The sequence below is a fragment of the Scyliorhinus canicula genome, chromosome 6, assembly GCF_902713615.1.
Source record: "Scyliorhinus canicula chromosome 6, sScyCan1.1, whole genome shotgun sequence".
NCBI lineage: Eukaryota > Metazoa > Chordata > Chondrichthyes > Carcharhiniformes > Scyliorhinidae > Scyliorhinus > Scyliorhinus canicula.
In genome coordinates, this window is record NC_052151.1 from 98,164,968 (window position 1) to 98,191,788 (window position 26,821).

The window sequence follows — 26,821 nt, forward strand, 5'->3', positions numbered from 1 at the left end:
GTGAGCAGGGCATTGAAAGAGGTTTGTAAAAGGTTGTATATGTTGGAGCCACCGGGGGTTGAGTCAGATATGAGGTATGTTTTTTGGGGCAGGCGGGAGCTGGAGTGTCCTCGTCGGAGAGGAAGAACGGGCAGGGTTGAAAGAGCCAGTGGTGATTGAGGAGGTTTGGAAGGATATTGGGGAAGATGCAGACGAGTAAAGCACCAGGGCCTAATGGTTTTCCAGTGGGATTCTAAAAAACATTTCTGGATAGGTTGGCGCTGTTGCTGGTGGAGATGTTTCATGATGCGGTGGCTAAGGGGGCGCTATGGAAGACGATGGGACAGGCATCTATTTCCCCATTGTTAAAAAGGGATAAGGAACGGTGGAGAGTGAGACCTATTGGCTAATATCTCTGCTAAATCATAGAATTTATAGTTCAGGAGGAGGCCATTCGGCCCATCAAGTCTGCACCGGTTCTTGGAAAGAGGACCCTACCCAAGGTCCACACCTCCACCCTATCCCCATAATCCAGTAGCCCCACCCAACACTAAGGGCAATTTTGGACACTAAGGGCAATTTAGCATGGCCAATCAACCTAACCCAGACATCTTTGGATTGTGGGAAGAAACCGGAACACCCGGAGTAAACCCACGCACACACAGGGAGAACGTGCTGACTCCGCACAGACAGTGACCCAAGCTGGGAATCGAACCTGGGATCCTGGAGCTGTGAAGCAATTGTGCGAACCACTATGCTACCGTGCTGCCCTAAGTGGATGCCAAGATATGGGCAGCAGGGTAGCATGGTGGTTAGCATAAATGCTTCACAGCTCCAGGGTCCCAGGTTCGATTCCCGGCTGGGTCACTGTCTGTGTGGAGTCTGCATGTCCTCCCCCTGTGTGTGTGGGTTTCCTCCGGGTGCTCCGGTTTCCTCCCACAGTCCAAAGATGTGCGGGTTAGGTGGATTGGCCGTGATAAATTGCCCGTAGTGTCCTAATAAAAGTAAGGTTAAGGGGGGGGTTGTTGGGTTACGGGTATAGGGTGGATACGTGGGTTTGAGTAGGGTGATCATGGCTCGGCACAACATTGAGGGCCGAAGGGCCTATTCTGTGCTGTACTGTTCTATGACTCTATTCTCTCTAAGGTGTTGCCGCTCAGGTTGGAAAAGTGCCTTCCAACGGTAACTGGAGAGGATCAGACGGGATTTGTAAAGGGTAGGCATTTGTTAAATGTGGTGCTAACCCAATCTGAAGGTGGGGAACCGGTGATGGCACAGCATGCGGAGAAGGTGTTTGGTCGAGTAGACCAGAGTTACTTGTTTGTGTGTTGGAGTATTTATGGGTTAAGTTGTTACATAAGGAGCCTAAGGCGAGTGTGCTTATGAATGAGGTGAATTCGGAATATTTTCAGTTGCAAAGGGGAACGAGACAGCAGTGTCCCTTGTTTGTGTTGGCGATAGAGCCTTTGGCCATTACACTGAGGTAAAAGTGGATGGCGATAGTAAGGTGGGAGAGTGTATGCTGATGACATTTTGCTATATTTAACCCGGGTCCCATGGTGGGGGATATAACATTGCTACTCAAGAGGTTTGGGGCTTTTTTGGGATATAAACTGAATTTGGAAAAGAGCTTTTTGGTTTCTTCTCCAGGAGTAAGGGCAGACTTGCGGGGAATGGGGGGATTGCAGTTTCGTGTGGCGACTACAGGTGTTTGGGGGTGCAGGTGGCTTGGGACTGAGCCCCCTCCGCATGTTGAATTTTACCAGCCTGATGGATAGGGTTCGAGTGGATTTGTCGATGTGGGTATCCTTCCCTTATCATTGGCGGGCCGGGTGCAGGCGGTAAAGATGAATATCTTGCCATGGTTTTTATTTTATTCCAGTGCTTACCAATATTTTTGCCATTGGCATTTTATAAGGGATGGTAGAATGCTTGAATTTACCTTTTTTATGGGCAGGTAAGGTAGCGAGCATTCGGAAGACGGTGCTTCAGAGAGGGTGACAATTAGGCGGTTTGGCTCTTCTAAAACATTTGTATTATTATTGATTGGCGAACGACGAAAAGGTGTGGGGCAGGGGTAGGGTGCCGGAGGCAATGTGGGTGAGGTTGGAGGCAGGCTCTTGTAGGGTATCGAGTTTGTGGGCACTGGCAGCACCGCTTGCCCCAGGGTAATGCTCAGGTAGTCCGGTGGTGGTAGCCACGCAGAAGATATGGAGGCTATTTTGACAGCATTTTAAGTTGGGGACGGGGTCAAAGCTGATGCCTGTCGAGAAAATCATATGTTTGAGCCGACGTGGCTGGATGCTAGGTTTCAGGGTTGGGGGGAGCGGGGGTGATGGAAATGAAGGGAAGTATTTTTGGAAGGGCGGTTTGCGAGTTTTGAGAAGTTTGGGATTCCGCGGGAAGACGCCTTTAGGTATATGCAGGTGTGAGACTTTGCAAGGAAGATTTCCCAAAGGTTTCTGGTAATACCATCGTCCTTGTTTTTGGGGGGAGTGTTGTCGGTGATGGGGTTGTAGGGAGGGGTCATCTCAGCAATTTATGGGAAGATTTTGGAGGAGCATGTGGCGTCGCTGGAGGGGGTTAAGGCCAAGTGAGAGGAGAAGCTGGAGGAGGGATTGCAGTGTGAGGTGTTGCGGAGGGTGAATGCATCAATCTCGTGTGCGAGGCCAGGGTTAATACAGTTAAAGGTGGTGCACAGGGTGCACCTGACAAGGTTGAAGATGAGACGCTTCTTTGAGGTGGTGGAGGACATTTGCGAACGGTGTGGAAGAGGTCCGGATAACCATTTAACACAGGGGTGGGCAAACTTTTCCGTGCAAGGGCCACATTCAGAAATTCACAATTTTAAAGGGCCGCATAGTATATTAATTAATAGTCCCGGTTGTAACCAATTAGCGTGCGGCATATACCTCAGCGCTTCCCCCGGCGGCATCCTGCCTTTAACCCTCTTTTTCTCTACTTTTCAAAAATGGCGCTTCACCCGGTTATGATTCTGGGCGCCTCATATAGAACATAGAACATAGAACAGTACAGCACAGAACAGGCCCTTCGGCCCTCGATGTTGTGTCGAGCAATGATCACCCTACTCAAGTCAACGTATTCACCCTATACCAGTAACCCAACAGCCCCCCCCCCATTAACCTTATAAAAAAATATATAAAAAATTTAAAAAAAAAACATTTTTTTTTTTTATGACTTGATCTTGGTGGGCCGCATAAAGACCTTTGGTGGGCCGTAGTTTGCCCACCCCTGATTTAACATATGTTCTGATCCTGCCCGAAGGTGGAGAAATTTTCGGGAACGTTTTTCAGCACCATGTCGGCCATCTTGCATGTGGATGTGGAGTCCAGTCCCCTGGGGCCATATTTGGGGTATCAGATCTGCCGGAGCTGCAGATGGGAGTGGCGGCAGATATTTTAGTCTTCGCCTCGCCGATTACCCGCAGTCGGGACCTGTTGTGGTGAACATAAACCTCTCTGCCCTGTGCCTCGGTATGGCTTGGGGACCTGATGGAGTTTCTGTATTTGGAGAAGGTTAAGTTTGCTTTGAGAGGAGCGATTGAAGGCTTCCACAAGAGATGGGGGTCTGTTTATTCTGCACTTTAAGAGTTGGTTACCGTCAGCTGCTAAAGGGAGGTGGGTGGTTGATGGGGAGGTGTTTTGTGGCATTATTGGGGTGTTGGCCGGTGAAGTGGGGAAGGGGATAGCTGGTGTTTTTGTTATTTTTGCATTTTAACAAATGTATATAATGTTAACAACCGCTCCACATAAGTCTCCTACAATCTCTTCATCCAACTCTAGCAGCATGACACTCCATTTCTTTCCTCATGTGTTTACTCAACTTTCCTTTAAATGCATCTCTGCTAGCTGGCTCAACAATTATTTGCAGTCATGAGTTCAACATTTTTGTCCATGAAGTTTCTTTTGAATTTGATATCGGATTTTAGAATGTCTTAATCTTGATTGATTTGATTTGATTCATTGTCACAAGTACCGAAGTACAGTGAAAAACATTTTTCTGCAGCCGAGGGAACGTATACAGTACGTACATAGTAGACAAAATGACTAATCAACATAGTACATTGGCAAATGGTACATCGATAAACACTAATTGGTTACAGTGTGGAACAAGGGGCCAAACAAAGCAAATACATGAGCAAGAGCAGCATAGGGCATCGTGAATAATGTTCTTACAGTGAACAGGTCAGTCCGAGGGCGGAGTCATTGATAAGTCTTGTAGCTGTGGGGAACAAGCTGTTCTGATGTTTGGATGTGAGGGTCTTCAGACTTCTGTACCTTCTGCCTGATGGAAGGGTCTGGAAGAAGGCAATGCCTGGGTGGGCAGCGTCTCTGATAATGCTGTCCGCCTTCCTGAGGCAGCAGGTGGTGTAAACAGAATCAATGTGGGGGTGGCAAACTGGTGCGATGCTTGGGCTGAGTTCACCACACTCTGCAGTTTCTTGCGATCTTGGACCAAGCAGTTGCCACACCATCCAAGCTGCAGCCGGATAGGATGCTCTCTATGGAGCACCCGTGGACCGTCGCTGTTGGCGATGATGACCCCCAGGAACGTAACGCAATCGACCATCTCCACATCGGAGCCATTGATGCAGACGGGAGTGTTTGTCGTTCTGCGCTTCCTGAAGTCGATGATCAGTTCCTTGGTCTTTCCAATATTTAGAGAGAGGTTGTTTTTGGTACACCATGCAACCAAGTGATTGATCTGCCTTCCGTAGTCTGATTCGTCGTGGTTTGAGATACAGCCCACCACAGTCGTATCATCCGCAAACTTATAGATTGAGTTGGTGTTAAATCTTGCCACGCAGAGGGAGTACAGCAGAGGACAGAGCACACATCCTTGCAGGGCCCCGGTGTTGAGGACAATTGTGGAGGAGGTGCTGTTGCCTATCCTGACAGATTGGTGAGGAAGTCAAGGATCCAGCTGCACAGGGAGGGGTCCAAGATTGCAGAGTTTGGTTATTAGTCTTGTCAGGATAATGGCGTTGAAGGCAGAGCTGTAGTCTATGAACAGCAGTCTATGTAGGTGTCCTTGTTGTCGAGGTGTTCGAGTGTTGATTGAGTCCTGCTGTGGTGATAGGCAAACTGCAATGGATCGAGACCGTCTGGGAGGCTGGCATTGATCCATCTCATGACTAGCCGCTCGAAGTCTTTCAGGTAACAGACGTCAGGGCCACCGGTTGGTAGTCGTTGAACTTGTTCAGATCATCGGGTAGGGATGCTCCAGCCCCAGATATTCCACCTAGCCTTGCTTTGTGGCCTGTGATTTTGTGTAGGCACTGCCATAGTAGTTGTGGGTTAGTGTTGTTGGCCTGGGACTGCAGTTTGCTGCGGTATTATCGTTTTGCATCCCTGATGGCTTTCAGTATGTTGTACCTGGATTTCTTATATAGGTCAGGGTCTTCAGACTTGAACGCCTCCGTCTGGAACTTCAGCAGGGAGTGAACCCTTTGGTTGAGCCAGGGTTTCCGATTGGGGAATACACGTATTATCCTCTTGGTACACAGTCTTTGACACATTTACTGATGAAGTCTGTGAAGGTGTTTGCTTACTCGTCCAGCTTAGCTGCCGCTGCCTTGAATTTGGACCAGTCCACAGTCTCCAAGCAGTCGCGGAGGATGTCCTCAGATGCCTCGGACCAGCACTGCACGGTTTTCCTGACTGGTTCAGCACGCTTGAGTTGCTGTTTGTATGCCGGGAGTAGGAATACCGATTTGTGGTCGGATTTGCTGAAGTGTGGTCAGGGAATGGAGCGATAGGCACCTTTGATGCTTGTGTAGCAATAATCCAGGGTGTTTGCACCTCTGGTGGGGCAGGAGATATGTTGATGGAGTTTGGGTAGAACCTTCCTGAGGTTGGCCTAGTTGAAATCTCCAGCCACGATTGGCAGGGCTTTCGGGTGATTTGTTTCTTGGTTGTTGATGGCGGTATGAAGTTCGTCATTAATCTTCCTGATTACTTGCTGCACCTTCATGCTAGCCTTCAATGACTTACTAACAAGAACACACAGGTCCCTTTGTACATCTACACTTTTTAATCTCTCATCATTTAAGAAATACTCCTACCAAAGTTGATAATTTCACATGTTTCCACATTATATTCCATCTACCATGTTCTTGCCAACTCACTGCATGGGATTTTCAACATCCCCCGTGGCGTGTTTTGCGGCAGCGGAGGCATCCCACCATTGCCCGACGCTGGGATCCTTTGGGTTCCGCTGCTGTCAACAGTGGGGTTTCCATTGTTCGTATTGTCCACTGCCAGGGAATCTGCAGGGTAGATGGTGGGTGTGGTGGAGGGGGTAATGTTGGCAGGACCGAAAGATCCTGCCAATGGGAACGGCCAGAAATACCTGTCCCAGGTCTGTCCAAATCACTGAGAAGCCACTTTGCATCTTCCTTATAAAACACAGTCCTACCTAGTTTTATGTCATCTGTGAACTTAGAAATATCACATTTGGTCCCCACACCCAAATCATTAATAAATATTCTGAATGGCTGGGGCCCAAATAAAACTCTTGCGTTACCCCACTAGCCACAGCCTGCCAACGCGGGGATGACCCATTTATTCCTACTGTTTTGTGTCTGTTAAAACAATCCTTAATCCATGCCAATGTATTACCTCCTATCCCATGTGCCTTAACTTTGTTAACCAACCTCCTGTTGGTGACTTGTCAAAAGCCTTCTGAATATCCAAGTACACTACATCTATCAACTCCCTTTTATCAATTCTACTATTAACATCCTCAAAGAACTCCCCAACAGATTTGTCAAACATGATTCCCCATTCAGAAATCCATGTTGAGTACCGGCCTCCCCGAAAAGGTGCCGGAATGTGGCGACTAGGGGCTTTTCACAGTAACTTCGTTGAAGCATACTTGTGACAATAAGCGATTATTATTATCATCAGATCCTTATTATTATCCTAGTATCCATTTATCACTTCCTTTAGAATAGACTTTAGAATATACAGTATTGATATACGGCTAACACATCAGTAGTTCCTATTTTCTCTCTTCCTCCCTTCTTAAACAGTGGGATGGCATTTGCTACCTTCCAATCTGCAGGAACCAATCCAGAATCTATAGAATTTTGGTAGATGATCACTATTGCATCCTCTATCTTCATAAATACCTTTTTCAATACTTGGGAGACCCATAATATCAGGTTCTGGAGACGCATCAACCTCCAGTCGCATTAATTTTTCCAACATAACCTTCTTCTACAATCTTCTCTGATTGCTCATTCTTCAGAGTCTCATGGATCTCTAATAGTGGGAGATTTATTGTACCTTCCTCAGTGAAGACAGACACAAAGGGTGAATTATACGCCAGCAGCTTCTGTGGCCTTTCTCTATCCCCCATTGTAAATTTCCTGAATCTCCCTGTAATGAACCGATATTTGTTTTAGCCAAGCGCTTCCTTTTTACTATAGAAGATTTCAAAGTCCATTTTTATTTTTTACTAGTTTACATTCACATTCTATTATCCTTTTTCCTGATCAGTTTTTTGATCCTCCTTTACTGTATTCTAAAATTCTCCCAATCCTCAGGTTTCCTCCTAATGCTGGCAATTTCACAGGCCTTTTCCTTTCACCTCATATAATCCTTAACTTCTTTGGTTAGCCACAGTTGACTGAATTTACTTTCAAGGACTTTTGTGCCTTGAAGGAATGTATAGTTGCTATAAACTATATAATAATTCTTTTTTTAAAAATAAATTTAGAATACCCAATTTTTTTTCCAATTAAGGGGCAATTTAGCATGCCCAATCCACCTAAGCTGCACATCTTTGAGTTGTGAGGTGAAACCCACACAGACACGGAGAGAATGTGCAAACCCCACACAGACAGTGACCCGGGTCCTCAGCGCCATAGGCAGCAGTGCTAACAACTGCACCACCCTACTGCCCTAACTATATAATAATTCTTTAAAGGCTGTCCATTTGTTTATGTATTGTCATACCTTTTAATGTATTTTTCCAATCGATCCTAGCCAATTTATCCTCGTACCTTCATAATTTCCTTTGTTCAGATTTAAAACTCTGCATCAGATGAATTACCTCACTTTCAAATACAGTGCAAATACAGTGTAAAATTCTATCATTTTATGGTCACTGATGCCAAAAGGTTCTTTTACGAGATTAATGAGCCCTTTCTCATTACATAATACTACATCTAAAATAATCTGCATTCTAGTTGGTTCCTTGATATACTACTCTAGAAAACCAATCCAGAAACCCACCTCAGCATTACGGCTGATTTGGTTTACCTAGTCTGCATGCAGATTGAATTCACTCAAGTTACCTACTTCCATTTTAGAGGGGTGCTCTGCTTGCTGGAGATATGGAATTACTTTTATAGTCTGTCTAATTCTGAATACTTGACACAGTTAAGGACTGTTCAGTAACAGCTTTTTGAAGACCATGCAGTTTTACAATATATGGCTGAGGATAAAGTGTATCAGCTTACAGTTGGGTCTCCCTCCAGCATTACAACACAGCAAACCAATTATTAGATGACAGCAATATTTAGGGTGCTTGGGAGGGTAGGGCGACAGTCTTGAAAAGTTGTGTTGTGCTGAAAGCACAATGGTGTATCAGGCACCCAGCACCAAACTAGGAACTGCGATGATGGCACAGAAGCCAGGGAAGGATTTCAGTGAATGGAAGATCAGTTTACAGACAGACTTTGAATTAAATGCTGATGTACTGTTAAAATACTTGCGCTCACAAGAAAAGTGACTTGATTAAATAAACAACTGAATAAGTGAATAAAACAGCCTTCATTCTTTAGTGATTTGAGGCAGATGAAACGTTTGCAGGATAGTCACCATCACAAAATTACACAGGAACTTAAAAAATTTACACCACAGAAAAGAGGTCATTTGGCTCATCTTATCTGCGACAGCTGAAGAAAAAGCTATCCAGCCGAATCCCACCGTCCAATTCTTGGTCTGTAGCCTTGAAGGTTACGGCACCTCTAAGTGCATCCCAATAATCTTTGTTAATACAATGAGAGTTTTTGCCTCTGTTACCTTTCAGGCAGTGAGTTCCAGAAACCCCCACCCCCAACTCGGAGTGAAAAAAAGCTCTTCCTCAGCTTCCTACTCATCTTTCTGCCAGTTAATTTAAATCTATGCCCCTGATTATCAGCCTCCCTGCTAAAGAAAATAGGCCCAGCCCCATCTTCTATTCAGGTCCCTCATAATTTTGCCAACCTCAATTAAATTTTCCCTCAGCCTCCTGTGTTCCAAAGAAAATAATCCCAACCCATCCAGTCTTTCTTCACAGCTAAAATTCTCCATTCCTGGTAACATCCTTGTAAATCTTCTTGTACTCTCTAGTGAGGTGGTGTCCTTCCTGGCTAGAATTATATGCAGCACTCAAGCTATGGGCTAGCTGGTGGTTTATACAGTTCAGGTATAACCTCCCTGCTCTTGAATTCTATGCTGTGGATTATTAAAGGGAAGTATTTTTTTTTTACATTTAGAGTACCCAATTATTTATTTCCAATTTAGCGTGGACAATCCACCTAGCCTGCGCATCTTTGGGTTGTGGAGGAGAAACCCACGCAAACACGGGGAGAATGTGCAAACTCCACACGGACAGTAATCCAGAGCCGGGATCGAACTGGGATCTTGGCGCCGTGAGGCAGCAGGGCTAACCCACTGTGACACCGTGCTGACCCTAAAGGGAAGTATTTTGTGTGCCATTTTAGCCGCCTCATCCACTTGTCTTACTACTAGGAATCTGCAGAAGTGCAACCACCTCCCCGCCCAATGCATTAGCTCAGACATCTTCAGATTGAATTTCATTTACCACTTTTCTGCTCACATAACCATTACTATCTTCCTGCAGTGTACAAGTTTCTTTCTCACTATCAGTCATACTACCTATTATTGTATCAGCTGCAAACTTTTTAATTGGGTCCCCTACATTTAAATCTAAATGATATATACAAGAACAAGCAAAGGATCAAAATACCCATCAGCCATTAGCAATTGCTTCCTGTCACTGACCCAATTTTGGATGTAACTTGGTCCATGCCCATGGAGCCCATGGAACTTTAATTTTCTGACCAATACATCATATGGGACTTTGTCAAAAACTGTGCTAATATCCATATTGGCTACATCTTACGTGTTACCCCCACTGTCCCTCTTTGTTGCCTCCTCAGAAAGAAGTCAGACATGACCTTCCCTTATTAAATTAACATTGACTGTAATACTGATCTTCAGAATCTTTTTACAGCAATCTGAGTACTACTGTGGTTTGGTTGACTGGCCTGTACCTAAACAACAATTTGATTGGGGCTTCAAACTTGACTTTGGTCTCCACCCACTGCATCAAGAATTGCAATGAGGCCTTTGAGTGGCCATCAATTGGCCCAAGGATGCCCAATGCCTCCCCAGTCATTGTGGTGGGGCCAGAGATGGGCGGGTAAGCACCTAGAATAGCACTTGTGGCGCTGGACCCAATTTTACATTCCCTGCCACCCTGCCCCTTTAGTATAAAGTTCTGCCCAGAGTTACAAGAGAAGACCTGTAAGTTGTCTTCTGAATTTAGAAGGCTGAGGTGTTAGCAAACATTGGCTGTCATGGGTCTTGCTCATTGGAAAAAAAATGTATGACTGCAGTTAACAGAGGTCATTAGGCTGCCATACGTATGGAGAATTTGGATCAAAGAACGCTGTTTAGGACATAGGATTCATGGATTAGGAAATACAATTTAAAGTTAAAGGTGTCAAGCAAAATAAGAAACGTAGGTAATATGTTATTTAGTGAAAGGGTGTTAGAATTAGAGATTGCTAATGGGGATTATGTAACGGTAAACTTTTGCAGTTTAAAAAAGAAAGGATTTGATGAATTTCTGTTAGTGAATAGCATATATAACTGGTTAGAGTTCACTTCTGAAATTACAATTTAATTTCCACTCTTTCTTTGAACTTATGGTTAAATCCTTGATAAAAAAAAACCATATTGGGCGGAATTCTCCGGGAATCGGAGGGGTGGGCAGAAACGGCGCAGTGGAGTGGCGGGAACCACTCCGGCGTCGGGCCACCCTAAAGGTGCGGAATCCTACGCACCTACAGGGGCTAGGCCGGCACCGGAGTGATTTGCGCCCCGCCGGCCGGCATGGAAGGCCTTTGGCGCCTCGCCAGCCGGGGCCGAAGGGACTCCGCTGGCCGACGCGGGTTCACCTTCGCACAGGCCATCGCGGAGACTTACACGGCCTGCGCGTAGGACTAGAATGCCCCCACGGCACAGGCCCACCCGCGGATCGGTGGCCGCTGATCGCAGGCCAGGCCACCGTGGGGGCACCCCCCCGGGGCCAGATCACCCAGAGGCCCCCCCCCCCCCCCCGAGGACCCCGGAGCCCGCCCGCGCCGCCAGGTCCCGCTGGTAAGGGACCAATTCCAATTTCCACCCAGCGGGACTGGCATAGAACGGGCGGGACTTCGGGCCATCGCGGGGGGAGCCCGCCAACCGGCACGATTCCTGCCCCCCGCCAAATCTCCGGCGCGGAGAATTCGGCAGCCGGCGGGGGCAGGATTCACGCCGCCCCCCGGCGATTCTCCGACCCGGTGGGGGGTCGGAGAATCCCGCCCATTGAATTTAATCTTACACTGCAATATACAAATAACTCAAGTTCATTCAAAACTCTGCTGCCCATATCCTAACTCACAGTAATCCCATTCTTTCATCACATCTGTATTCGCTAACTTACGTGGCTCCTTGTGCAGCAGTGTCTCGATTTCAAGGTTCTGATCCTGACTTTCACATTCTTCACGGCATTGCTCCATGCCACCTCTGTAACCTCCTCCAGACCTCCTCTAACCATGCCCTTCTGATTTGGCTTGTTGTCTAAGCCCCATAGCACTATTTCAAACAAGGGCAGGGAGTTATTTTACTCCCCAATGTCCTGAACAATATTCATCCCTCAACCAGCATCACATCACCAGATTATCTGATCATTATCAAATTACTGTTTGTGGGAGCGTGTGTGAAAATTGCTAGCTGCATTTCCCATATTGGAACAGTACTTCGCTGGCTGTAATATGCTTGGGGATGTCCTGTGCTAATGAAACACATTATATAATTGCAGGTTTTGGTTACATTTTTTCTAATTGCCCCACCTCATCTTGGAGCCAACCCGATCCGAGGGCTAATTGTCCACTCCCTCCCCGCCTGTGAATCGAGCAGGAGAATGACTAGTAGGGTCTTATCGTGAATGAACTCTGCTGATTCCTTTGACATCTCTTGGAAAGGATTGTGACAGTATCTGGTTGAGCTTACTTTTAGCCCAAGTATTTTAACATGCTCAGTTGCCTGTTTAGACATGTTAGTATCTTTGTGCCCATGTGTCATGTAGGAGAGCACCTCAGTGAGAAGCATGACAATGGAATGAAGATGCTACATCGAGCTGGAATGGAACCCAGCTCTGCAACACCCTTACTGATATGATGCTGCATTTTAGCTTTGGATAAGGTCATTTCATATAGTCTGATACAAATGCAATTCTGCACGGAACAAATATCGACAATGTATTAGAATTGTGGTTCTCGATAATTGATCATTTTAAAAAAAGAAATGTGATTATCATTTATTTTTAAATGTGGGGGTACCACTAAACGTGTTAGCGGCCTCTTTTAACATAAAAACCCAAGTAAAGATAAAACAAGTTACAGCATTCAATTGGAAAGGGTCAAATGATGAAGGGTAGGAACAAGCTGGAGCAGAAGTAGATGTTCAGAGAGGAAAGTGACAGTGGCTCACAGGTTCAAAGTGCGTGCTGCGGCACGAGTCCTAACATTTCAAAATAGATCCAACAGTGATATGAACCTCATTGAGCAACTGCAAGTAAATATACATTGGCAGTTCAATTTGGTTCACTGTTGATATCTTATTGGAATTTGAATTTTGTGTGGCAGGTTCTGTCTGGCAAATTGCTAACCTTTGCATTTTATTTTCTGTTAGGACAATTCTGGCACATAACTGACTTGCATTTGGATCCCACCTACCACTTGACGAAGGACCCCACCAAAGTTTGCTTTTCATCAATGGGGCGCCCGGCAAAGCATGCAGGACCTTATGGAGACTATTTATGTGATTCACCATATAATCTTATCCAGTCTGCTTTAACGTTTATGAAAGATGCTAAAGTTCAACCTTCCTTTATGATCTGGACTGGGTAAATATTGACACAATGTCAAACTGAACTAGATGAGTCTTATTGCCAAGTACTAGCAGAGTGTAAAACCTTTGATTATGTCTAAAATGGTATCGATTGTAATAGAGAGACTATGCTACACTGTTGGGAAGTGCCATCTTTTGGATGAGATGTTGAATTTACATCATGTGTGCCCTGGCAAGTGAGTATAAAATATTCCATGGAATAATTTGTAGAAGAGTTCTCACTAAATCCTTGGCAAAAAATTATCTCTTTGTGACGAATGCAGGATCTTAGATATATTGGATTATAAACATTTGGCAATTTAAGGATCAAGCCTGGGTTGGAGTGCGTTTGACTGCAGTAGTCATGTTTTTAAAAATAATCTTGTTTTGCAAGATCAGAAAGCTGTTAAGGAGCCAGAGGTGAAATTGACCAGAGCAAAAAGATTGGGCTAATGCCCAGCCTCCACCACCATTCCTGGACTGATTCCCCCGATCCCTGGCCCGCCCTGAGATCCTCCCCTCCCGGCCTTATCCTCAACCCCCCATGGACCCGACACCCACCATCCTCTCCCGACCCGGCCCCCACCCTCCATGGACCTGAGCCTCCCTCCCGCCTCTCCGGACCTGACACCCATCTCCCCCCACTGGACCCGACACCCCCTCCCAGTCCAATCCCCCTTCCCCATGTGACTTGATATGACCCCCCTTTCTCTTGTACTGACCCCACCTCTGGTCAACCCACCTTCCCTCTCCGGCTCAACCCTCCTCATCCTGGATTGATCACGCTCCTCCAGTCCGAACCCCCCCCACCCCCCTCCCTGGGTCTGGTCTGCCTCCTCCCTCCAGCCCCCTTTCTCCCCCTCTGGTCCGACCTCATTTCCCCCAATTCCCCCAGTCCAACCCGATCTGCCCCCATATTGTTTGAATCACTGACCTTTTAAGTGTCCCATTAAACCGCTCCTTTCTGGCAGCTACTGCCATATAAAGGGGGACTGACCTACCTCTCTGCGCCCCAGTTACTCCATGTCGATGCAGCCAGGGGCACGATTCCCAGCCTGAGTGAGGAAGGTTGGGCGAGGCGGTGGCTTTGGATTCCCAGTGAAGGTAAATCCATCGGCACTGGCGATCCGGAGAGCGCTACTCTGAGGAGGTTCCAGGCCAATAAGACCACAGTCGGAATACCATGCAGGTTTTGGCTTCAAACTAAAGGCAGGATGTTTAGGCATCAAAAGGATCCAGATCAGAATCGCTAGGATGCTGCATTGTATGATGAAATACAAATGAAATTCAGACCGTTGGCGGTGCTATTTGATAGGGGTGTTTAAAATTCTGAATATTTGGGACAAGGTGTAGATCGAAATTAACTCTTTGCAGTAGTTGAAGGAATTTAGTACACGTGGCTTGCTTATAACATTAAAGGCAAGAGTTAGTCAGAGGACAGATTTTTTTTCATGAATGCCATGAGTGTTACTGGAGTTGAAGCAGGGACCATATCAGCATCGAAGAATAAATCAGATCAATGACTGAAAGAACATGGGGCTGGATTCTCCGACCCGGCCGGGGGCCGGCGTGAATCCCGACCCGCCAACCGCCGAATTCTCCGGCACCGGATATTCGGCGGGGACAGGAATCACGCCGTGCCTATTTGCATGCCCCCCCCCGGCGATTCTCCAGCCCGCGATGGGCCGAAGTCCCGCTGCTGTTATGCCGGTCCCGCCGGCGGGAATTAAACAAGGTATTTACCGGCAGGACCAGGCGGGCTCCGAGGATTCCGCACCTTTGGGGCGACCCGACGCAGGAGTGGTTCACACCACTCCATTCCGCCGGGACCTCCCGCCCCACCGGATAGGGGAGAATCCAGCCCATGGTTTATGGCTACAACATTTTAAAAAATTTTAAAAATAAATTTAGAGTACCCAATTATTTTTTCCAATTAAGGGGCAATTTAGCACGGCCAATCCACCTACCCTGCACATCTTTTGGGTTGTGGGGGTGGAACCCATGCAGACACGAGGAGAATGTACAAACTCCACACAGACAGTGACCCAGGGCCGGGATTCGAACCCAGGTCCTCAGTGCCGTAGGCAGCAATGCTAACCACTGTGCCACCGTGCTGCCCTGGCTGCAGCATTTTTGGCTAGTTTGGCTGAATGGCCCTGTTGAAATTTTATGAACTTCTACCTTTATAGTCTAGTCACCCATGGTGTTCTTCATGCAAAGCCAAGATCAAGTACAGTGTCCAGATCAAGGAGAGTAATGTGGGTGGGTGGATAATTGAACCCAGATGAAAGAGTGATAAGAACCATCGTAGAATTGGATGAAATTTGGTGAACTGCTTCGAGGCAGTATTTTCCTCTTCATCAGATGGGAGGGGCGGTGGTGCGGGTGGGGGTGGGGGGTGGTGATGACAGCTACACCGCAGCTATAACAGTTGCATCCTCGGAGCTCCCATCCGAGGTGCTCTCCTCGGAGTCAGGAGAGAGGGCAAGCAGGGGGTGGGCCAGCTCCTTCGGCTAGTGGACCTATGAGAGAATGGACATATGTTCAGTGGGAGGGATGGGTCAATCAGTACTCACGTTTGATATGTCCTCCGGGTGGAGCCTAGTAGTTCCTCGCCTCTGCGGCTTCCGCCACCTCTGCGTTGGTGACCAATCTGCCCTCGGCCACCCCAGTCACCTCCAGGGCCCGATCCTTGAAGGAGGTGGGGATTCTGATGTCCGGCACCCCACCGCCAGTCTGGGCCCTCTCCCGGCGATTATGGGAGAGCTTTTCCCGAGGAGACACAGAGAGGGCATCATTAGCCACATGGGTGGTTCACAGTGGTGGGAGGGGGTGAGGGAGGGAGGGGGGGGGGGGGTTGGGGTTGGGGGGGGGGGTGTTTAGGCCGGGGTTGGGGCATTGGTGTCTACTCATTTGTGCTGTCCGCTGTAGGTCATTGACCTTTTTCTGGCACTGAATGCCAGTCTTCCTGGTCACACTCCCTGACCTGACGGGTGCCGCCACCTCATCCCAGGCAGTACTGGCTGTCTTGTGACTTGCCCTCCGGGACCGTCGGGGGAACGGGGCATCCCTCCAGGCCTGCACCGGGTCCAGGAGCCTCCCTCGGTCAGCTTCCCCAAAGCTTGGGGCTGGTATCCTCGGTGCCATTATTGCGAGATGGCAGGGGCTGGCTCAGCAAGTGTATGCGAACAAGTGCTGCTCGAACTTGGTTAGCAGGGCTGGCGAGTGTGGTCCCAGCAAATCAGCTGGCGAGCAGTCATTTCCATCGAGAAGCCCGTAAGGCCTAGTTAAGTGGATCAATTAACGTTGAATTGCGTCGGCGACCTCACTGGGCTGAGCGCCGGGAAGCTCGCGGTAATTCCCGCTCGCTGTCACATTTTGAAATTTTTCCAGAGAATCGCGCCCAATGTGATGGCTCTTCCCACACCACACCAGTACCTGGTGGATGGACTCTGCAATTGCAAGCATGCTAAAAGCATTTGTCTTACCAAATTGCCATGGATTTTGTCACAGTGTAGCACCTTACAACCTCAGGCTATTCTGGTACCTTTGAAACAGCTGTAATAGAAGAAATGTGGCAGTTGTGCACAGCTAGATACCACAATAAGAATGACCAGTTTCTAGTTAACTGAGGGATAAATATTGACCAGGTCACTGAGGAGCATTCCCCTCTTCTTTGTCAATGCATGTCAAGAGAAGGAAGTCAGAGTATCGGTTTGGCATCTCTTCTGAATGCTGACATCTTCTGCAGTCCAGGCTCACTTTGTACTTCACTGAGGTATCAGCTGGTCAAGTCTCCCCAGTGGCACAGGAACCCACTCAAGAGTGGGAGTGGTACCATTGAGTCAAAGGCCAAAATCTTCCCTCATCGTTCGTGGCTGGAATTTTCCAATGATACCAAAAGTTAATGGAGTTTTCGCAGGGATACCAAAATTTCCATACTCATTGGCAATGGGTCCCACCATGGATGAGACCCGAGAACCGCACCCAAAGCTGATTTTACTCTGCAATAGGAGGAGTTAATTATTCGGAAAATAAATGCTACCATTTAACCTGTACAGCACCTGAATTTACGAAGTATTTTGAAATGGAATGTTCTGACCTGCTCGGTATTTTCAAAATATTATAAGTTGACCCTGTAAATGTCCAAGGATAACAGGGTATCATGGTAGCACAGTGGTTAGCACTGTTGCTTCACAGCGGCAGGGAGCCGGGTTCGTTTCTGGCTTGGGTCACTGTGCATAGTCTGCACTTTCTCCCCGTGTCTACGTGGGTTTCCTCCGGGTGCTCCGATTTCCTCCCACAGTCCAAAGATGTGCAGGTTTGGTGGATTGGTCACGCTAAATTGTCCAAAAGTTAGGTGGGGTTGCTAGGTTATGGGGAGAGGGTGGAGGCTTAGCTCTTTTAGGTGTTGGTGTAGTCTCGATGGGCCAAATGGCCTTCCGCTCTGTAAATGTCTAAGGATAAGAGCATGTAGTTTGGTTGTCAAAATATTGAGTCCTGTGACCACTTCCATCATCGTTGCTTTTACTTTTCTTTTGTTATTGTAGAGATAGTCCTCCCCATGTACCTGTGCCAAAGCTTTCTACAAAAATTGTGATCGACATTCTCCATAATATGACACAGACCATCCGGCAATACTTCAAAGATCTGCAGGTTTTCCCTACATTGGGAAACCATGACTATTGGCCACAGGTTAGTAGCTTAGTTCAATTTTGTAATGAAGGAAATATTGCAGAATATATAACATAATATAGATCTTAGCTGAAACAGAAAACAGCTATTTACCACATGCATTGTATTTATATTCACAAGAGAGAAACTCCACAAACCCAAATAGTTGAATTGTTTAAAATTAAATGTACAGTCCAGACCAACTTCAGCAGATGCTCTTTAGGTAGAAACTTTCAGATTTGTAAGAGTGAAAAATAACGCCAAGGTTTGATTTATTTTATAACAAATCAACAAAATTCACAATTTAGATTAACGAGAAAGTCATTTTGGATTCATTATTAACAGCTTGAAAGGATGATCATTTTTATGCTTTTTAAAAAAGTTGTTAAAAAAAATCAATAAGCATAAAAACTAACATGTTTTGGGGGAAAGACAATTAGCCAAATATAGCAAGTGTTTCAACTTCTCTCCCATCAAGGATTGTTCAGTATTGTTAACATTGAAGAGTAACCTCCTTGTGAAAACCTCACCCAACAGCAGAGTAAATGAAGACAGTGGTCAATGAGACCAGTGTGTCTGATTCACTGGGCTTCCAATTTTCTGGTGATTTATATGAATTATTAAAAGGAAATCACAAGTGCTGCAAATTCAGACACTAACCTTCCAAGTCTGAATATCCAATTCACATCCTGCTCAAACAGGCTCTTTATTTGGCCAAGGGTGGAAGCGTCAATTACTAGGGGACATAGGTTTACGGTGCGAGGGGCAAAGTTTAGAGGTGAGGGGCGTGATTCTCTGATGTCGCGCCGCATCGAGAAAGCCGTCGTGAACTCGGTCGAGTTCAACGACGGCGTGAAACGGCCCCGATCGCGATCGTTTCTGGCCCCGGGAATGGGCTAGCATCGGGGCCGCGCAGAACGCGGGGTCGTGACGTCGAATGCGCGTCGTCTGTGCGCGACGCCCGAATGACGCTGCTCCGCGTCGTAAAAGGGCACGATCTACGCACAGAAAGGATGGAGGGAAATGTCGGAGCCACGGAGGGCCGCCCCGAGGTTCCGTGATACAGACCTGGAGAACCTTCTCGATGAGGTGGAGCAGCGCAGGGGCATCGTCTGCCCAAGACGAGGGCATCGCCACCCTTCCAGCGTCGTGCGACGGGCCTGGCGTGAGGTGGGCACGGCAGTCAGTGCTGTGGGGCAGACCCCTCAGTCTGGGGAGCAGTGCCGCAAGAAGCTCCACGACCTCACCAGGGCTGCCAGGGTAAGTGCCACGAGGGTCCCCCCGGGTCACAACCATTCCCCTCCCCCCATGTCCCTCATCACACCCCCCCCCCCCTCCCGCGGGCACAAGGGAGGGGGGGGGGCGAGAGTGAGTGGAGGGTGGTTAACAAAGTTGTCACAGACTCACATGAGCGCTGCAACCCCCTGGAGAGATGCCATGGTGTAGCTGCAACTTTGACCCCAACCTGTGCCAATATCTGAACGCCCTGATGTTCCCTGCCGAATTGTGATGATCTATCTATGCCCCCACCCCCAACAGGACAAGACTGCTCACAACAGCTGGTGTGCAACAGAACCGGAGGGGGTTCACCCGTTATGCAGCCCCTGACAGTGTTTGAGCAGAGGGCACTGGACCTTGCTGGGGGATCTGCCACTCGGGAGGTCGCGCAATGCGAGGTTGGAGGTGCAGAACCAAGTGAGACAACCCTGCATGACATCCCCCCCCCCCCCCCACCCCAGCCCATCCTCTGTCCCCTCACACTCTTCCCACTGGACCCCCCATCCTCTGTCCCCTCACACTCTGCCCACTGGACCCCCCATCCTCTGTCCCCCTCACACTCTGCCCACTGGATCCCCCATCCTCTGTCCCCTCACACTCTGCCCACTGGAACATCCTACGCCCGGCCGAGCGTGTCTAACTAATCCCGTATCATTCTGTTCCCTAGGGCTAGCTGACGAACGTCCAGGGCCGTCTGGTGCCACACACAGGCGACCATCCACGACAACCACCGCACCCAGGGTCGCACGGCAGAGGGTGGCAGGAGATCGGCCAGGAGTGCCATCCTCCAAATCCGGGACTCGAGCGGGACGTACAGAGGACGGACAGTGACGACTTTCATGGCTGTGCGTTGCCCGAAGGTCGGGCCGTGAGACAGGACAGGATGGGGTCAGTATACCCAGACGCACAAAGGACGGCGACGCAGTCACGGACTCGCCTGACGCTGAACCGTACATGGGCTGCTTGCGCACTGCGCTGGGATATGACTGGGACCAGGACCATCCTGAATTTCTGATGGACGGGGACCTAGAGCTTGCGGCACTGCTGTCTCCCACACCATCCACCATCCCAGAGACACTCACCTCGGTTGGGCAATTAAGTGATGAGGCTCCTGGGTCACAGACTGGTGTGCACCACACAGCTGAGCCGGTACAGCAGGTGGAGTTCGGAGCAGCCGAGGGGCTGGACGGTTGGAGGGCAGCCCAGGCCCAGCATCCAGCTGGCACCCAGACGTTTCCCGGGTTCCTGGATTTACTCGACCCACCTGGACAGCCGATGCATTTTGAAACCCAGGGACACAATGACGGGATGTGGGCCGTCTTCCAGCAGCTGCAGACGCAGGTAGAGGAGTCGTTTTCTCAGATCGTTTTTTCGGGATCCTTAAGGGGGAGGGGGAACAACCCCAAGTCGTGGTCCACATAGGTACCAACGACATAGGTAGGAAAAGGGATAGGGATGTAAGGCAGGAATTCAGGGAGCTAGGGTGGAAACTTAGAGCTAGAACAAACAGAGTTATTATCTCTGGGTTGTTACCCGTGCCACGTGCTAGCGAGTCGAGGAATAGGGAGAGAGAGCAGTTGAACACGTGGCTGCAGGGATGGTGCAGGAGGGAGGGTTTCAGATTCCTGGACAATTGGGGCTCATTCTGGGGTAGGTGGGACCTCTACAAACGGGATGGTCTACACCTGGACCAGAGGGGTACTAATATCCTCGGGGGAAGGTTTGCTAATGCTCTTCGGGAGGGTTTAAACTAGTTCAGCAGGGGATTGGGAACCTGAATTGTAGCTCCAGTACACAAGAGGTTGAGAGTAGTGAGGTCATGAGTAAGGTTTCAAAGTTGCAGGTGTGTACCGGCAGGAAGGAAGGTGGTCTAAAGTGCGTCTACTTCAATGCCAGGAGCATCCGGAATAAGGTGGGTGAGCTTGCGGCATGGGTCAGTACCTGGGACTTCGATGTTGTGGCCATTTCGGAGACATGGATAGAGCAGGGCGAGGAATGGTTGTTGCAGGTGCCGGGGTTTAGATATTTCAGTAAGTTCAGGGAAGGTGGTAAGAGATGGGGAGGGGTGGCATTGTTAGTCAAGGACAGTATTACGGTGGCTGAGAGGACATTTGATGAGGACTCGAATACTGAGGTAGTATGGGCTGAGTTAAGAAACAGGAAAGGAGAGGTCACCCTGTTAGGGCTTTTCTATAGGCCTCCGAAAAGTTCCAGAGATGTAGAGGAAAGGATTGCAAAGATGATTCTGGATAGGAGCGAAAATAACAGGGTAGTTGTTATGGGGGACTTTAACTTTCCAAATATTGACTGGAAACACTATAGTTCGAGTACTTTAGATGGATCCGTTTTTGTCCAATGTGTGCAGGAGGGTTTCCTGATGCAGTATGTAGATAGGCCAACAAAAGGCGAGGCCATATTGGATTTGGTACTGGGTAATGAACCAGGACAGGTGTTAGATTTGGAGGTAGGTGAGCATTTTGGTGATAGTGACCACAATTCGATTACGTTTACTTTAGCGATGGAAAGGGATAGGTATAAACCGCAGGGCAAGAGTTATTGCTGGGGGAAAGGCAATTATGATGCGATGAGGCAAGACTTAGGATGCATCGCCTGGAGAGGAAAACTGCAGGGGATGGACACAATGGAAATGTGGAGCATGTTCAAGGAACAGCTACTGCGTGTCCTTGATAAGTATGTACCTGTTAGGCAGGGAGGAAGTGGTCGAGTGAGGGAACCATGGGTTACTAAAGCAGTTGACTCACTTGTCAAGAGGAAGAAGAAGGCTTATGTGAAGATGAGACGTGATGGTTCAGTTGGGTCGCTTGAGAGTTACAAGTTAGCTAGGAAAGCTCTAAAGAGAGAGCTAAGAAGAGCCAAGTGAGGACATGAGAAGTCTTTGGCAAGTAGGATCAAGGATAACCCTAAAGCTTTCTATAGGTATGTCAGGAATAAAAGAATGACGAAGGTAAGAGTAGGACCAGTCAAGGACAGTAGTGGGAAGTTGTGCGTAGAGTCCGAGGAGATAGGAGAGGTGCTAAATGAGTATTTTTCGTCAGTATTCACACAGGAAAAAGATAAAGTTGTCGAGGAGAATACTGAGAAACAGGCTACTAGACTAGAAGGGCTTGAGGTTCATAAGGAGGAGGTGTTAGCGATTCTGGAAAGTGTGAAAATAGATAAGTCCCCTGAGCCGGATGGGATTTATCCTAGGATTCTCTGGGAAGCTAGGGAGGAGATTGCTGAGCCTTTGGCTTTGATCTTTAAGTCATCTTTGTCTACAGGAATAGTGCCAGAGGACTGGAGGATAGCAAATGTTGTCCCCTTGTACAAGAAGGGGAGTAGAGATAACCCCGGTAACTATAGTCCAGTGAGCCTTACTTCTGTTGTGGGAAAAGTCGTGGAAAGGTTTATAAGAGATAGGATGTATAATCATCTGGAAAGGAATAATTTGATTAGAGATAGTCAACATGGTTTTGTGAAGGGTAGGTTGTGCCTCACAAACCTCATTGAGTTCTTCGAGAAGGTGACCAAACAGGTGGACGAGGGTAAAGCAGTTGATGTGGTGTACATGGATTTCAGTAAAGCGTTTGATAAGGTTCCCCACGGTAGGCTATTGCAGAAAATACAGAGGCATGGGATTCAGGGTGATTTAGCAGTTTGGATCAGAAATTGGCTAGCTGATAGAAGACAAAGAGTGGTGGTTGATGGGAAATGCTCTGACTGGTGTCCAGTTACTAGTGGTGTGCCACAAGGATCTGTTTTGGGGCCGTTGCTGTTTGTCATTTTTATAAATGACCTGGAGGAGGGCGTAGAAGGATGGGTGAGTAAATTTGCGGATGACACTAAAGTCGGTGGAGTTGTGGACAGTGCAGAAGGATGTTACAAGTTACAGAGGGACATAGATAAGTTGCAGAGCTGGGCTGACAGGTGGCAAATGGAGTTTAATGCAGAAAAGTGTGAGGTGATTCATTTTGGAAGGAATAACAGAAAGGCAGAGTACTGGGCTAATGGTAAGATTCTTGGTAGTGTGGACGAGGCAGAGAGATCTCGGTGTCCATGTCCATAGATCCCTGAAAGTTGCCACCCAGGTTGAGAGGGTTGTTAAGAAGGCGTATGGTGTTTTAGCTTTTATTGGTAGAGGAATTGAGTTTCGGAGCCATGAGGTCATGTTGCAGTTGTACAAAACTCTGGTGCGGCCGCATTTGGAGTATTGTGTGCAGTTCTGGTCGCCACATTATAGGAAGGATGTGGAAGCATTGGAAAGGGTACAGAGGAGATTTACAAGAATGTTGCCTGGTATGTAGGGAAGATCATATGAGGAAAGGCTGAAGGACTTGTGCCTGTTTTCGTTAGAGAGAAGAAGGTTAAGAGGTGACTTAATTGAGGCATACAAGATGATCAGAGGATTAGATAGGGTGGACAGTGAGAGCCTTTTTCCTCGGATGGTGATGTCCAGCACGAGGGGACATAGCTTTAAATTGAGGGGAGATAGATATAGGACAGATGTCAGAGGTATGTTCTTTACTCAGAGAGTAGTAAGGGCGTGGAATGCCCTGCCTGCAACAGTAGTGGACTCACCAACACTAAACGCATTCAAATGGTCATTGGATAGGCATATGGACGATAAGGGAATAGTGTAGAGGGAGTTTAGAGGGGTGTCACAGGACGGCGCAACATCGTGGGCCGAAGGGCCTATACTGCGCTGTAATGTTCTATGAGTCAAACCGCGTCCAGGAGCTTGAAGTGATGCCGCTCATGGCAGTCACCGAGGCTGGCACTGCATGGGTGGCGTCCGCGGTCGAGGCAATGAGTGAAACGGTATCGACCATGGGTCAGGTTCTGCATGGCGTTGGGCTTCACGTGCACGCGTCATCCATGGCCCTGGAGAGGGCTGCCCTCTCACAGGCAATACGCCAGAGCCAACATGACATTGCCGGCGCGCTACGGGTCCTGGCCGAGTCTCACCAGGCCATGGCCCAGTCCCAGCACGCCCTGGCCGAGTCTCACCAGGCCATGGCCCAGTCCCAGCACGCCATGGCACAGTCCCAGCAGTCAGTCGCGGACAGCATCGACCGCCTGATGCACGTGCTGGATGGCGTTGCGCACTCACAGGTTGAGGTCGCACAGTCCCTGGCGGGAATATCTCACTCCCTGGATTCCGTCTCTGTGAACGTTCAGACCCTGGTCGATACCGTTGCAGGCCTCCAGGACTGGCAGCGCCAGGTGTCGGTGGGGCGACGGGGCACCTCCTCGCTCGCACCTCCGTCCCACAGTGAGGCCCAGGGGCCACTGGGCTCCCCGAGGGAGGAGGAGGTTCTGGGGCCCGTCCCATTTGTTCCATCACGGGACGTCCCGGGACGCTCGGCCTCCCCCCGTCCCATCCCTGGTGCATCAGGTGGGCAGCGGGCAGAGCAGGGTGGCACCACGTCATCCGAAATACCCGCAGAGCAGCCTGGCCCATCAGGGCCGGGTCGCCCCAGGAAACGAGTGCCGACAGGGAGACATGTCGCTAGGCATGATTCTCAGCAGTCCGCCTCCACTCCTCCTGTACCATCTGGGGATTCACTTAGACATAGTGGTAGGGCCCGTAAGGCAATGAAGAGGGACACAGAGTAAGTTGGCATGGGTGAAGGGCACAGTTTAGTTGTAGGGGCTAGGGCATCTGTACATAATATTCACCATTAAACTCACTGTTGCACCTAACTTGTCAGACTGTGTGATTTTTCCGTTGCCATAGGGATCGTGATGGTGACCGAGTGTCGCTGGGGGTGACGAGCGGTGAAATGTTGGTGCCGGGTGTGCAGTCCCTTCCTCCCTCCCTCCCGCAGTCTGACACTGTAGTCCTCGGCTGACGAACTCAGCAACCACCAAGATGGATGGTTCAGCTATTGCCATGAGTCAGACTTTGTCTAACGATTCTGAGCTCACAGCTCATCGCAGATCAAGCTGTCATCATTCAACATGGCACTGATCACACCCACTGACACAGCCATCAATGTCGTGCCATACCGTTGCGCCGCAGTGGTAAGGATGATTTCGAAGTGGAGCATAGTACACGGAGCAGGGGTGTGGGGGAGGGGGGTTGGTGGTGGGAGTTGTGTGCTGTCCGTCTGCACGACTGGCGATGCAGGTGGTAGTGGTAGTGTTGAGCAATGCCGTCGCACATGATGCGTGAATCTTGCAGCCACCAACGCATCACGTGCCCGCTGACCTCGCCGGTGCCGTCAGGCAGCCTCCTGGACATTACCAGCACCCGGGTCGTGTCTGTGTGCTGCGCCCGACGCACCACCAGCCTCCTCCACCTCCTCCACCTCCTCCTCCTCGTCAACCTCCTCCTCCATGTTGGGACCACTGCCAGTGGCTTCTCCCTCCGACTCCTCCACCAGGGCATCTCCCCTCTGCATTGCGATGTTGTGCAGCGCACAGCAGACCACAACAATGCGAGCGACCCTCTCGGGCTGGTACTGCAGGGCCCCTCCAGAGCAGTCCAGGCACCTGAATCTCATGTTGAGCAGACCAAAGCAGCGCTCCACCACATGGGCCTCATTGTAAAGGGTCTCCGCGTTGGTCTAAGGCCTCCGTATGAGCGTCATCAGCTAAGACCTCAGTGGATAACCCCTGTTGCCCAGCAACCAGCCCCTCAGCCGGGGGGGCCGTCCCTCAAATATAGCAGGGATGAACGACTGCGCAAGAATGTACAAATCATGCACACTCCCTGGGTACCTTGCGCACACGTGCATGATCTTCATGTGGGGGTCGCATACCACCTGGATGTTCATGGAGTATGTCCCCTTCCTGTTAGTGAACACTTCCCTGTTGCCTTCAGGCGGGCGCATGGGGACGTGTACACCATCAACCCTGGACCATCGGTATCCCGGCCACCTTGGCAAATCCACGGGCTCGTGCTTCTTGATTTGCTCGGTCCTCGGGAAAGGTGATGTAACGGTCCGCGATGGCGAACAGGGCGTCGGTCACGTCCCGGATGCACCTGTGGACTGATGCCTGCGATATCCCGGATAGGTCCCCACTCGGAGACTGTAAGGAACCGGTAGCATAGAAGTTAAGTGCCACCATCACCTTGACGGCAACCGGTATCGCGTGTCCTCCTCCCGTTCCACGTGGGGCGAGGTGCGCCACGAGGTGGCAGATATGTGCGACCGTCTCTCTGCTGAACCGGAGTCTCCTGCAGGTGATATCCGGCAGTGTCTCGAAAGAGATCCGGGCACGGTACACCCTAGGCCTCGATTGTCGCCTCTGGCGCCCTGGCTCCACCAACAGTGTCTCCCCCTCCTCCTCCTCCCCCCCCCATGCTGCTCGACATCAGTGCCCGTATCCTGTGCCTTCCTCAGCATTTGGGGGTCAATGTTCCCCTCAGCCTCCCCCTGGACATACCGGCCATGAGCGCCTGCGGCCTGTACGGCGACGACGGGCCACTCCGCGGCCATTCCCTCTGCTGCTGCAGCTGCCCCTGCATCCACTGTGGGATGTCGCTGTGGATGCTGCTGGATGTCCAACTGCAGTGCAGCGGCCCCAACCACTGTGCTGAACATCGCCGTTCAGTTCGAATACATTATGGTGACCTACAGAAGGGTGGTGGGGAGCAGAGAAACGACATGTTAGACGGAGGTTATTCGACACCTCGGCAGCCGCCTGCCACGGGATACCTGTGTGTCCCGGTGGCCTGGTCGCACTGCTGA

At 49.3% G+C, this 26,821-nt stretch overlaps 1 protein-coding gene across 2 annotated transcripts in view; it reads left to right on the forward strand.

Annotated features, from left to right (window-relative positions):
• Nucleotides 1–26,821, forward strand: part of smpdl3a (sphingomyelin phosphodiesterase acid like 3A) — a 62,354-nt gene that overhangs the window by 12,731 nt on the left and 22,802 nt on the right. The window contains exons 2-3 of one of the 2 annotated variants that reach the window (XM_038799717.1): nucleotides 12,975–13,188; nucleotides 17,723–17,867. In XM_038799717.1, the coding sequence (XP_038655645.1) occupies nucleotides 12,975–13,188; nucleotides 17,723–17,867 (359 nt within the window). Of the gene's footprint in view, nucleotides 1–12,974; nucleotides 13,189–13,236; nucleotides 13,370–17,722; nucleotides 17,868–26,821 lie in introns of those variants that run through there. The other variant, XM_038799718.1, reaches the window with a different exon arrangement.